A 12,509-nucleotide genomic window follows, 5' to 3' on the forward strand; every position below is an offset into this window, starting at 1 on the left:
GGCAGCTATGTGCGGGAGTAGGGCACGGCTGGTGTCACTGGCACGGGCCTGTCCTTCCAGTGGCTGTTCTGGGGAGAAGGGCTGTGGAGCAGCTTTCCAGGCGCTGTGAGAGGGTGGCTCTGGGTGTTCAGAAGAGTCATCCTTGTCCTGTCTGATGCCAGCCCCATGCAAACTGCAAATGTTCCGTGTGTGACTGGATTCACCCAAAGAAACATGGGGTTTAGGAACAATGAGCGCGTGCTTGTGGCTCTTCCAAAGAGCGTCTCCAGTCGAAGCGTGCAAACTCTCCACGCTGCTGTTCGCGCACTGCCCTGGTTGTGACGGGGCAGGGTCTAGACAAACACCTGAAGAGAGGCGAAGGGAACACGTCAGTCAGAGCCAGCAAAGGGTTACCAAAGCTTTTCATTTTGCAGACAATTTGCTGTCTTTTTAGTCTTTCCTTATTCATCCTTTCCTTTGTCACCTCTCTCCTTACTTGTACTTTTCCTTCTCTTGCCCCTCCCTTTCCTGCATCGACACACTTTGAAAACAGTGCTGCAATGCTCCCTAGTTCAAGATTACAGTGTACTTTACGAGGTATGATTTAATTAGGGGCCTTATTATGTTTTCAGCAGCTTAAGGTGGGCCTTTCAACTTATCTACCTAATTGGTTGCACAAGAAGTTTCACAGCCCATGACAAAACATTGTCAGTGATCAAAGTCTGAATTCTACATAAAGGAAAAATATTAATAATAAGATTATTCTTCAAGTGTGCACTGCTAATTATGTCCAGAATGTAACTGTAGAAACACTTTTGACTGATGTGAGCTTTGTCTAATAAATACGAGTCTTCAGCGAGCTATGAAAAGTGATGCCTCTGACTTTAAAATACTGGTGTCTGATTTTGCCACTGAAGATGTTTAAAATGTTTTCCTGTGGTTTTCTTCTCCCCACACCCTTCCCTCCCTGTCTCCAGGTGACAACACCTGAGGTGATGATGCCCAGCAGCATGTTTCTCCCAGCAGCCACTCCAGAGAAAGACGGGAACTCCGCCACAGAGGAGCTGGGGAAGCAGCCTGGTGAGTGCGGGTCCCATCAGCTGGTCAGGGACTGCGTACGGGCACGTGTCTGCCTGGGAGAACTCCCTGTGCCCAGGTGTCTCCTGAAACCTGCAGTCAGCTGGTGCCCAGCAGGACCGTCCCCCTTCACCTGTGCCATACCAATGCCTTGGGTGACCCATGGCAGGGCAGAGCAGGGCAACAGCGCTGAGGAGCACAGCTCACCACCATGGTGATTCATGGATAAATGGTGTTGAATCCTTGCAAAGAAGAAGACCAGGTGGGGAGAGTGAAGAGCAGAGGTGTTGGAGGGCTGGGGGGTTTGGTAGAGAAGTGCCAAAGGTTGTAGCTGCTGGCTGCAGACTGTTTTTCCACCACTGCTGTACTTGGTCTGCTGCCAGCCTAGCTGGGCACGCACCTCCAGGAGCTTTGAGATGCTGCAGTCCTTACCCGGCCCAAATCTCCTCAGCCTTTCCATTGCCATGCTGTGTTACAAAGCATGGCTCTACACCCATGGCTAGTCAGTCCCGGCTTTGTCCTGTGATGTGAGAGCATCACAAGAACATCGTTCTGCATGGGCAGAAGCATCTGGTCTCTCACCAGGCAGGGAAGCAGCCCTGGTCTTCCTTCTGTGCCCTCCTGGAAGGTCTGCAAGGAACCTGGGAATGAGGACAGCCGTCGTTTCCTTCCAGGCAGGCAGCCCCAAGGCAGTGATGCTGGTGGGGCAGTACTGGCACAGCCAGGGTACCCAACGCTGCCCGGGATGACAGGATCACCTTTTTGGCCTCTGCCCATGTCATGCTGTCTTTTCCATCAGGACCATGCTCTCAGACCCTGGAGAAGTGGCAGAGCACTGAGTGCTTGCTGCTGCTTCTCCCACCCTCCCCCAAAGAGCACCCTTCAGGATGCTGCCAGCACGGCCTGAATTTCCATCCTGTTGTTTCTAGCTTTGATAGGACCAAAACTCAAATACTGTGTTCAGTTTGATGAACCTGCTTGTTAGAAAACAAGCAGGACATCAAAGAAAAACAGCCGAGACAGAGAGGTGGCTGAATGACCTTCACTTAAAAGGAAGAATTAAAGGTGATAAATGCGCTAAGGGAACGTTTGTGTGTGAATAATTTCCAGATACTCAAAGTGGGCAAGAAAGCAAATTATGTAGGTTTATGCAATGGGCCATGATGAGGGTAATGGGCTGGTATTGAAAAAAATGAATGAAGATAGAGGAGAAATGTTAGAAATCCCTGTCGTCTTCCAGGGGAAAACCACAGACACATTAGGGGCAAAAAGAGGGCGTTGATCCGCCCTTGTGTGCTGGTGTGATTTTCAGGTTTGCTCTGCTTTTGTCTTCACAGAGATCTCTGAGGACTCGGGGAAGAGCCTTTTGCCATCGGAAGGTGCAGAGCACAGCGGAGATCCCAAGCCCGCTGCGGCCGATGCGAGCTCTGCCAGGGAGGACTCCGGCTTCCTCTGCTGGAAGAAGGGCTGCAGCCAGGTGTGCAAGAGCTCGGCAGCCCTGCAGACACACTTCAACGAAGTTCACGCAAAGCGGCCGCAGCTGCCGGTGTCTGATCGCCACGTCTACAAGTACCGGTGTAACCAGTGCAGCCTGGCCTTCAAAACCATCGAGAAGCTGCAGCTCCATTCCCAGTACCACGTCATCCGGGCGGCCACCATGTGCTGCCTCTGCCAGCGCAGCTTCCGAACCTTCCAGGCCCTGAAGAAGCACCTGGAAACCAGCCATCTGGAGCTGAGCGAGGCCGACATTCAGCAGCTGTATGGTGGTCTCCTGGTGAATGGGGACCTCCTCGCTATGGGCGATCCTTCGCTGGCAGAAGACCACACTATAATAGTCGAGGAAGACAAGGAGGAGGAGAGTGACTTGGAAGATAAGCAGAGCCCGACAGGAAGCGACTCGGGGTCGGTGCAAGAGGACTCTGGCTCAGAACCGAAAAGGGCCTTACCCTTCAGGAAGGGCCCTAACTTCACTATGGAGAAATTCCTGGATCCGTCTCGCCCTTACAAGTGCACGGTCTGCAAGGAGTCTTTCACACAAAAAAACATTCTCCTGGTCCATTACAACTCAGTTTCTCATCTGCATAAACTGAAAAGAGCCCTCCAAGAGTCTGCTACCGGGCAGCCCGAACCGACCAGCAGCCCAGACAACAAACCTTTTAAGTGTAACACCTGCAACGTGGCCTACAGTCAGAGCTCGACCCTGGAGATCCACATGAGGTCTGTCCTGCACCAAACCAAGGCTCGCGCGGCCAAGCTGGAGGCGGCCGGGGGCAGCGGCGGTAGTAACGGGGCTGGCAACAGCAGCAGCAGCAGCAATCTGTCGTTGGGTTCGTCCACGCCGAGTCCAGTGAGCGCCAGCAACAGTAATGCTTTCACAGCCACCAACACCAGTACTGCGGGCACCACTCCCATTCCCAGCCTGCTCAACCAGGTACCCAGCGACAGCGTGGGAGTTCCTTCTTTGGGCAACCCTGTAAGCACTAGTGTCTCCTCCCCTGCGGAGCCCAAGGAGGTGAACCGGAAGAAGCTGGCAGACATGATTGCATCCAGGCAGCAGCACCAGCAGCAACAGCAGCAGCAGCAGCAGCAGCAAGGAGCCTGCTGTACAGTCTCTCCTGGAATGCAAACTGTCTTTAAGATAAATACTAATATTTAGAGAAAGAAATATTTACTGATATTCCCTTAGCCAAACGCTGCAGCTGTAACTATAAAGCATGTGAAGGCAATGCAGCTGGATCCCTTCCTATGAGTGCTTTTTATTTTTTAGTCCAGGCCCATCTGCAGCAGGAGCTGCAGCAGCAAGCTGCTCTGCTGCAGTCCCAGCTCTTCAACCCAGCACTTTTGCCGCACTTTCCGATGACCACCGAGACCCTCCTGCAGCTTCAGCAGCAGCAGCATCTGTTGTTCCCGTTCTACATCCCCAGTGCCGAGTTCCAGCTCAATCCAGAAGTTAGTTTGCCTGTCACCAGTGGTGCGCTGACCTTGACTGGTACGGGTCCAAGCCTGCTGGAGGACCTGAAGGCTCAAGTTCAACTCCCTCAGCAGAGCCACCCACAGCTCTTACAGCAGCAGCCAGGTCAGCTGTCCTTGACACAACCTCACTCCGTCCTCATACAGCAGACCCAGCACCCTGAGAAGAAGAACAAATCCATAGTGAAGGAGAAAGAAAAAGAAACCCCACGGGAAAGGGAAAGTGCAGAGAGGGGAGACAGTAACGTAGCGTCTAAGGAGTCTCTGCCTGATAACCTGAAGCCCAAAGAGAAGAAGGACTTTGTGCCAGGCAGCAGTTCAGAGCCCTCCTTGCTGCCTCCGCGTATTGCCTCTGATGCCAGAGGGAACGCCACAAAAGCCTTGCTGGAAAACTTCGGCTTTGAGCTTGTCATCCAGTATAACGAGAACAAGCAGAAGGTGCAGAAGAAGAATGGGAAGACAGAGCAAGGTGAGAACTTGGAAAAGCTCGAGTGCGATACGTGCGGCAAGTTCTTTTCAAACATCCTCATCCTGAAGAGCCACCAAGAGCATGTTCACCAACATTACTTTCCCTTCAAGCAGTTAGAGAGATTTGCCAAACAGTACAGAGAACACTACGACAAACTGTACCCGCTGCGGCCTCAGACCCCAGAGCCACCACCACCGCCTCCACCACCGCCGCCCCCGCTGCCCCCAGCACCTCCTCAGCCAGCTTCTACTCCTACCATTCCCACTTCTGCCCCACCGATTACCTCTCCCACAATTGCACCAGCTCAGCCGTCTGTGCCACTCACCCAGCTCTCCATGCCGATGGAGCTCCCCATCTTCTCACCACTTATGATGCAAACCATGCCACTACAGACGTTACCTGCTCAGCTGCCACCCCAGCTGGGGCCCGTAGACCCTCTGCCTGCCGACTTGGCCCAGTTGTACCAGCATCAGCTCAACCCTAGCCTTCTCCAGCAGCAGCAGAACAAAAGGCCACGGACACGGATCACCGACGACCAGCTCCGAGTCCTTCGGCAGTATTTTGATATTAACAATTCCCCAAGTGAGGAACAGATCAAAGAGATGGCGGACAAATCCGGGTTGCCCCAGAAGGTGATCAAGCACTGGTTCAGAAACACTCTCTTCAAAGAACGCCAGCGCAACAAGGATTCCCCCTACAATTTCAGCAACCCTCCCATTACCAGCCTGGAAGAACTGAAGATAGACTCACGGCCTCCTTCTCCAGAACCTCAAAAGCAAGAGTACTGGGGAAGCAAGCGGTCCTCCCGGACACGCTTCACTGACTACCAGCTCAGAGTGCTGCAGGACTTCTTCGATGCCAATGCTTATCCAAAGGATGATGAATTTGAGCAGCTTTCTAACTTGCTGAACCTCCCAACGCGTGTTATAGTGGTGTGGTTCCAGAACGCCCGTCAGAAAGCTAGGAAAAACTATGAGAATCAGGGAGAGGGCAAAGACGGGGAACGACGGGAGCTTACGAACGACAGGTATATTAGAACAAGCAACTTGAACTACCAGTGCAAAAAGTGCAGTCTAGTCTTTCAGCGCATTTTTGATCTCATTAAACACCAGAAAAAGCTTTGCTACAAAGATGAGGATGAGGATGGACAGGATGATAGCCAGAATGAAGACTCTATGGATGCAATGGAGCTCTTGACTCCAACCAGTTCCTCCTGCAGCACACCAATGCCCTCGCAAGCTTACAGCACACCTACGTCTTCAGCCAATGCAACCTCCTCAGCTTTTCTGCAGCTCACAGCAGAGGCAGATGATTCCTCCACCTATAGTTCTAAAGTAGAAGCTACAGATGAGAAACCAAAGCAGTCTGAACCTCCAAGTACACAGCAAAACCAAACTCAAGAGAAGCAAGTGCAACCAAAGCAAGAGTCTCAACAGCAACAGGACCAAGGAGAACAAAAGACAAATTCAGCACACCAAAAGATTTCACAGTTATCCTCCCCCTCCTCAATGCAACAGCCACCTCCCCCTCCTCAGCCCCCTCAGTGCTCCTTGTCACAGTCAAGCCCAAGTCCATCTCAGCTCTCGCATCTCTCCCTCAAACCCATCCACACGTCCACCCCTCAGCAGCTGGCAAACCTACCTCCTCAGCTCATCCCGTACCAGTGTGACCAGTGTAAGCTGGCATTTCCTTCCTTTGAGCATTGGCAGGAGCATCAGCAGCTTCATTTCCTGAGCGCACAGAACCAGTTTATCCACCCCCCGTTCCTGGACAGAACGCTGGATATGCCGTTCATGCTTTTTGACCCCAGCAATCCACTACTTGCGAGCCAGCTGCTATCTGGAACATTACCGCAGATTCCAGCAAGCTCAGCCACTTCACCGTCAACCCCAACATCCACAATGAACACTCTGAAGAGAAAGCTGGAGGAAAAGGCCAGTGCGAGCCCTGGAGAAAATGACAGTGGGACTGGAGGAGAAGAACCACAAAGGGATAAACGTCTAAGGACAACCATAACCCCAGAGCAGCTGGAAATTCTCTATCAGAAATACTTGCTCGACTCCAACCCAACACGGAAGATGTTGGATCACATTGCACATGAAGTGGGCTTGAAGAAACGCGTGGTGCAAGTTTGGTTTCAGAACACCCGTGCACGGGAAAGGAAGGGGCAGTTCAGAGCTGTAGGGCCTGCCCAAGCCCACAGACGTTGTCCCTTCTGCCGAGCTCTCTTTAAAGCAAAGACAGCTCTTGAAGCTCATATCCGATCCCGTCACTGGCATGAGGCCAAGAGAGCTGGGTACAACTTGACGTTGTCTGCTATGCTCTTGGATTGTGATGGGGGACTCCAAATGAAGAGCGACATCTTCGATGGAGCAAGCTTTTCCCACATACCGCCAACTAGCAGCGATGGGCAGAGTGTTCCTCTCTCTCCAGTGAACAAGAGCATGGAACTGTCACCTCGAACTCTACTGAGTCCGTCCTCCATTAAGGTGGAAGGGATAGAAGACTTCGAGAGCCCTTCCATGTCCTCGGTCAATCTGAGCTTTGACCAAACGAAGCTGGACAACGATGACTGCTCTTCTGTCAACACTGCAATCACAGACACTACAACAGGAGATGAAGGGAACGCAGACAACGACAGCGCAACAGGGATTGCAACCGAAACCAAATCGACATCGGGACCCAGTGAAGGTCTGACAAAAACTGCCATGATAGCAATGTCCGAGTATGAAGATCGGCTGTCTTCTGGCCTGGTCAGCCCAGCTCCCAGCTTTTACAGCAAAGAGTACGATAACGAAGGTACTGTGGACTATAGTGAAACATCCAGCCTCGCAGACCCCTGCTCACCCAGCCCTGGTGCAAGTGGTTCAGCCAGCAAGTCTGGAGAGAGCGGGGATCGGCCCGGACAGAAACGCTTTCGCACTCAGATGACTAATCTCCAGCTAAAAGTTCTTAAGTCATGCTTTAATGACTACAGGACACCTACCATGCTGGAGTGTGAGGTCCTGGGCAATGACATTGGACTGCCAAAGAGAGTTGTTCAGGTCTGGTTCCAGAATGCTAGGGCCAAGGAGAAGAAGTCTAAGCTCAGCATGGCCAAGCATTTTGGTATAAACCAAACGAGTTACGAGGGACCCAAAACAGAGTGCACTTTGTGTGGCATCAAGTACAGCGCTCGCCTGTCTGTACGTGACCATATCTTCTCTCAACAGCATATCTCCAAAGTTAAAGAAACCATTGGAAGCCAGTTGGACAAGGAAAAGGAGTATTTTGACCCAGCTACTGTACGTCAGTTGATGGCTCAGCAGGAGCTGGACCGGATCAAAAAAGCCAATGAGGTTCTTGGTCTGGCAGCTCAACAGCAGGGCATGTTTGATAATGCCCCTCTGCAAGCTCTTAACCTTCCTGCTGCGTACCCAGCACTACAGGGCATCCCTCCAGTCTTGCTCCCAGGCCTCAACAGCCCGTCCTTACCAGGCTTCACTCCATCCAACACAGGTGGGTATGGCTGGTACCACGCTGCTCAGACACACACGGCTTAGGGTGGTGCAGCTTTAGCACACGCGCGTGTTCCCCTGATGACGACTGGCAGTAGGACACCGGCCTGTTCCCAGTCAAGCGTGTTGACGTGACAGCTAATAAGCAGTAGGTGGTTTACCTCTGATTCCTGGGTTTTCTAGCAAAGTCTGAAGCAGAGCTGGGTCCAGACATGCTGCCTATCTCTGCTCTCTTAGCACAGGCTGGAAATTCCGAAGCACCTTCAAGGAAAAGGAAAACAGAGGATTTCTCATACAGAACAGGAAGAGTGCTCATGTGCCGGGTGCACTGACCGTTGCACCTCTTCTTTCGATACTAAATGCAGTTCCTGTAGTGCCGTCCCAAGTTTTTAGTAATTCCAAACTGTTTCTAGGGAAAAGAATGATGTGTGTGGTAGCACTGGTGACAGAAACCTGGAGCATCTTTAGGTGAAGCCCTTATGGTGACCTCCAGGACAGATCCCAGATCCCACTGTGGCTCTGGATTGGTTCTTGAGCAGTGGCTGGACACGACCTGAAAACAACAAACAACAGTGCAGTCGTGGGACAAATCTTCTTTGTGTTTTAATAAGGTTACTCTTAACAATTCTACATAAAAATGAAACTGGGCACAGTCCTCAGGGTGGCCTGGTCCCAGATACTGGACTTCATTTTTTGAGGATGCTCCTTTCCCTTGTACCTGGTGGGCGGGTGGGAAGCAGGGCGGGTCTGGGGCAAACACCAGCAGCAGAAGTCACTGCTCAGTAGAGTAGCAGTGACCTGGAAAACTTGACCCCAGGACCTTACTTCGCCCCTGCTGTGTCCATGGCATCCCAGAGACAGGCCTGTGTCTGAATTGCCACTCGTGACAGAGTGAGTGATGGTCTGTAGGAGACCTGCTTTCACTGGCCAGGCCTCTCGGTTTACTTCTGGTGACTCCTCTTCAAGCTGATGTTCTCCAGGGCTGCTCTACATCTGCAGAAGTTTGCTGAGAACCGATTCCAGCGTCTTGCCTCAGCAGCAGGCTGAGTCTGCCTCAGGCTGGAATGCCCGTGGTGCGGTTACACCGTGTGCCGCTGTGCACCTTTGTTTGCTAAGGCGTGGCAATACGGGTCTGCAACTACTGGACAGTGCCCAGAAATTCCAGCTTTATCTTACTGTACAGAACTCCTTGGCTAATGAGGAATTACAGTCTGTGGTGTGAAGCCCCGATAGGATCCGAGCATCCTCCTGGCTCCTTAACCAGAAAGCGGAGTGCTGTCAGTCTCCAAAAGACTTTGCAATGCTTCTGCTCAGCAGGCTGACTCTCAGCGATTTGAAAACACAGGGCAGATGGTGCCAGGTGACACGGTTGTGTCATGGTAATAAAATTTCTGTTCTCTTTTGTCATCCAGGAGGTAAATCTCCAGATAAGCAAATCAAAGCCTTAGACAAACGGATAGTAGCTGGCGCGAGCAGCCACGTGGAACCAGAACAGCTCTCGTGCCACGCGCAGGGCACCGGCTGCATAGCTGCGCGCCGTAAATGCCAGCGCCACCGGCCTGAGGTCATGGTGGTTGCAGTGACATTGGGTGTAACACCCTACTGGAGACACACCAGTCACTATGGGCGTCTTTCTCTCCCCTTGGAAGGGACTGTGCTCACCTTTTTCCCCATTACTGCTCGTCTCTGAAATATCCTCTGTTGGCAAATGAAGAAGAGTTAAATCTCACTGCATTTGCTGGGTTCTGGCCTCTCCAAATATGATCCACTCTCTTGGAGCCCAGATCCCTTTTTCCACGAGAGCAGCAGAGGGGATGGCTGTGTGTCTTGGCTGCTGATGACCGTGTCAGAAAGGCCTGTCAGAGAGCAGAAAAGATCAGAGTAAGTTGTTCTGGGATCTGGAAAAGCTTTCTGCTGGGAGGCGGGGCCTCTGCACATCTTTCGTGCGTAGTTACAGACCTCTTCCTTGACTCCCAAACTGAAAACAGAATCGTCCGTGACTGTAGGTGTAGGGTAGGTCATTGTCATTAAACCATTTTTAAAAACAGTTGCTGTTAGAAATTCCTCTGCTCAGGGCTGCCTGCTCCTCGAACCCAGTCCTAGATGCCCAAGGGGCATCTCTGCATGCTGGGACTTTCCCATGCGATGCTTTTCTTATGGAAGGGCTCGTTTCAGAGGCCAGACCAAAACCAAGAAGATCTTTGGCAAATGATGTCATCAGCCTATCACAGACAGCTCTGTGCTGTTTACTTAGTACCCCAAATGTATAACAAGATTGAAAATTCCTTTTTTGCACTTCTGTCTGTATTGTTGCTTTTCTTTTTCTCCAAAGACCAATGTGTGTCCTGGGGAGGTGGGGCTGCGTACTCTGAATGCTGAAAGCCATCAGTGACTGCCCAGACAGTCTAAGCTATTTAGAAAGTCAAACAGCCTGTTTGTGGCCTTTAGATAAAGCTCCAAAGGTCAGGCCATCTCCGCTCAAAGCCTGTCGAAGCAGATAAGGCTGCGCATCCAGGAATGGTATGAATTAGCCGCTGCTCCTGCGCTTGAACCTCTCGGGGACTGCTCAGATGGGGAACATCGGTTTCAGTGGCGTCTATCCATAATGTGCCCTTATCCGGCATCTGAGGCTGCTGTGTGGAGGATCGCTCCAGACATGTCCTACCTCACCAGTCACTGTTGTCTCAAGAGTGCCTTGGAGCAGATGCAGGTTTCAGAAGGGCTTTGCATCAGCCATGCCGGAGCTCTTCCGGCCCCCGGCCACCCTCCAGTGCGGGGGCAGTCTGGCGTTGGTGCTCAGGAGCACCTGTTTCTTTGCACAGAATTTGCCTTTTGAGCTCCTTCCATCAGACTCTGCCCCAGGTCCTGCCGCCTGCTCCGGTCAAGGACCCGGGTGTCGTGCTGCCTGCTGGCAGCAGGGATGAGATGGTTGAGGATGCCTACAAATTCCTCAGCATTGATTACAATGATTTAAGACCTCACCAGAGTAAATGGGGCAGCTGCAGCTCAGCAGAGCTGTTGGCCCCAGCCCCTGGCTCTGGTTGAGGCTCTCTGATGCTGCCTTCACCAGGCAAATGGATTTCCCTGCCAGGAATCGCCACCCACCCCGTGCACAGCGGCTCCCTGCTGGCATGTGCCCCCTGGAAAAGATTTTAATCTGCCACTGTGCCCCAAATCATCCCCTAAAGGGGCAGCATCTCCTCTCATGGATGTATCACAGAAGAGCTATAACCTCCAATATAAGTTGCTGTGCCTCCAGGGCTGATTCCTGCTCCTAGCAGGGTTCGTTCGCCCTCAGACCCTCTGACCAGTTACCGTTACAGCCATGAGGACTCGCACATTGTAAAGGAAGGTTAGATTTTGTTGACCAGTTTTGTGGTAGGGGTGGGTCTTGCAGCAGGTTCCTGGCTCTGGAGCCACGGAGCATTCAGGGCTGCACCGGCAGAACATTAGAACTGAGCTTCATTTTTATTTTCCGCAAGTGGCATTGAGGGACTCCCCAAGTTCCTGCTTAGGAGCACACTTGCCAGCTGCCGTGGACATGACTAGTGGATGTGACTGCAGGAGCCGCACTCCCCTTGCCCCCAGCTACTGTCAGCTGTGACAGTAGGAACTGGTACCCAGGCTCCCGTTAGTGGCTGTTCCTGCTGTCAGGAAGATAGGCAGAGCTCATATTCCACCATGAATCCATCTCCTTTGTGAGGAAGCATCGCAGTGCTTCCAATTCCACCCAGAAGAGATGTTCGTGCCCTGGGAGGATGCCTGTATCCCGCATAAACTCTGAAATCGCTCAGACCTGGGCACCCAAAGCCTCTTACGTTGGAAGGAAGGACAGGGTTGCATCAGAGGTTTGTGGAGTAGTGAACATCAGCCTAATGAGGACAAAATAACTTAGATTTAGCCTGTTCAATCCTCTTCAGTTGCCATGACCAAGGCTTTCTGATGTGTGGAGTGTTTAATGAGACTGAGGGGACCTTGCATTACAGCCATTTGGCCAAGGGCTTTCCTGCTGCTGGTCCTTTGGCCAGAGGACCACTTAGTGCAGGCATGGAAGTGCCTGCCCCTGACATGGGCTGTTTGTCCCTGGGGAGTGTCAGGGGGTCAGTAAAACCACAGCTCTGGTGAGCCTCCGGGTGCCTGGTGGGTGTCCCCGGCAGAGACACCTCGCTCGGTGCTGCTGGGCGGGGTGGCCAAGCTGGCTGCGGGTGACAGGGCTGACGAGGCTCGTCCCCGTGGCATGGGGCCTCACGGAGCAGGGAGAGGAGTGGTTGACCCCAAGAAAGCAGGAGCCGCGCTGCTCTGACACATGAGCTCGGGCCAGTCTCTGCCCTCGCGCAGAGGAGGTGGTGATGCAGGGGTGGTTGTGGGGTGGCCCAGGGTCACCCCACCTTGTGCTTTCTGCCTGCCCAGCGCCAATGACTCCTCACCTCTCTCTCCTCCCTCTTGCAGCTTTAACTTCTCCCAAACCCAACCTGATGGGCCTGCCCAGCACAAGCGTCCCTTCGCCCGGCCTCCCC

At 52.6% G+C, this 12,509-nt stretch overlaps 1 protein-coding gene across 1 annotated transcript in view; it reads left to right on the top strand.

Moving 5' to 3' along the window:
- Window positions 1–12,506, top strand: part of ZFHX3 (zinc finger homeobox 3) — a gene marked incomplete at both ends in the record, with an annotated part of 33,234 nt that extends 20,728 nt beyond the window's left edge. The window contains 4 exons of the mRNA XM_010136225.1: window positions 957–1,059; window positions 2,394–3,659; window positions 3,788–7,993; window positions 12,442–12,506. Of these exons, the coding sequence (XP_010134527.1) occupies window positions 957–1,059; window positions 2,394–3,659; window positions 3,788–7,993; window positions 12,442–12,506 (5,640 nt within the window). The remainder of the gene's footprint in view (window positions 1–956; window positions 1,060–2,393; window positions 3,660–3,787; window positions 7,994–12,441) is intronic.
- Between the last annotated feature and the right edge of the window lie 3 nt (window positions 12,507–12,509).

The sequence above is a fragment of the Buceros rhinoceros genome, unplaced genomic scaffold (genome assembly GCF_000710305.1).
Source record: "Buceros rhinoceros silvestris isolate BGI_N320 unplaced genomic scaffold, ASM71030v1 scaffold1935, whole genome shotgun sequence".
NCBI lineage: Eukaryota > Metazoa > Chordata > Aves > Bucerotiformes > Bucerotidae > Buceros > Buceros rhinoceros.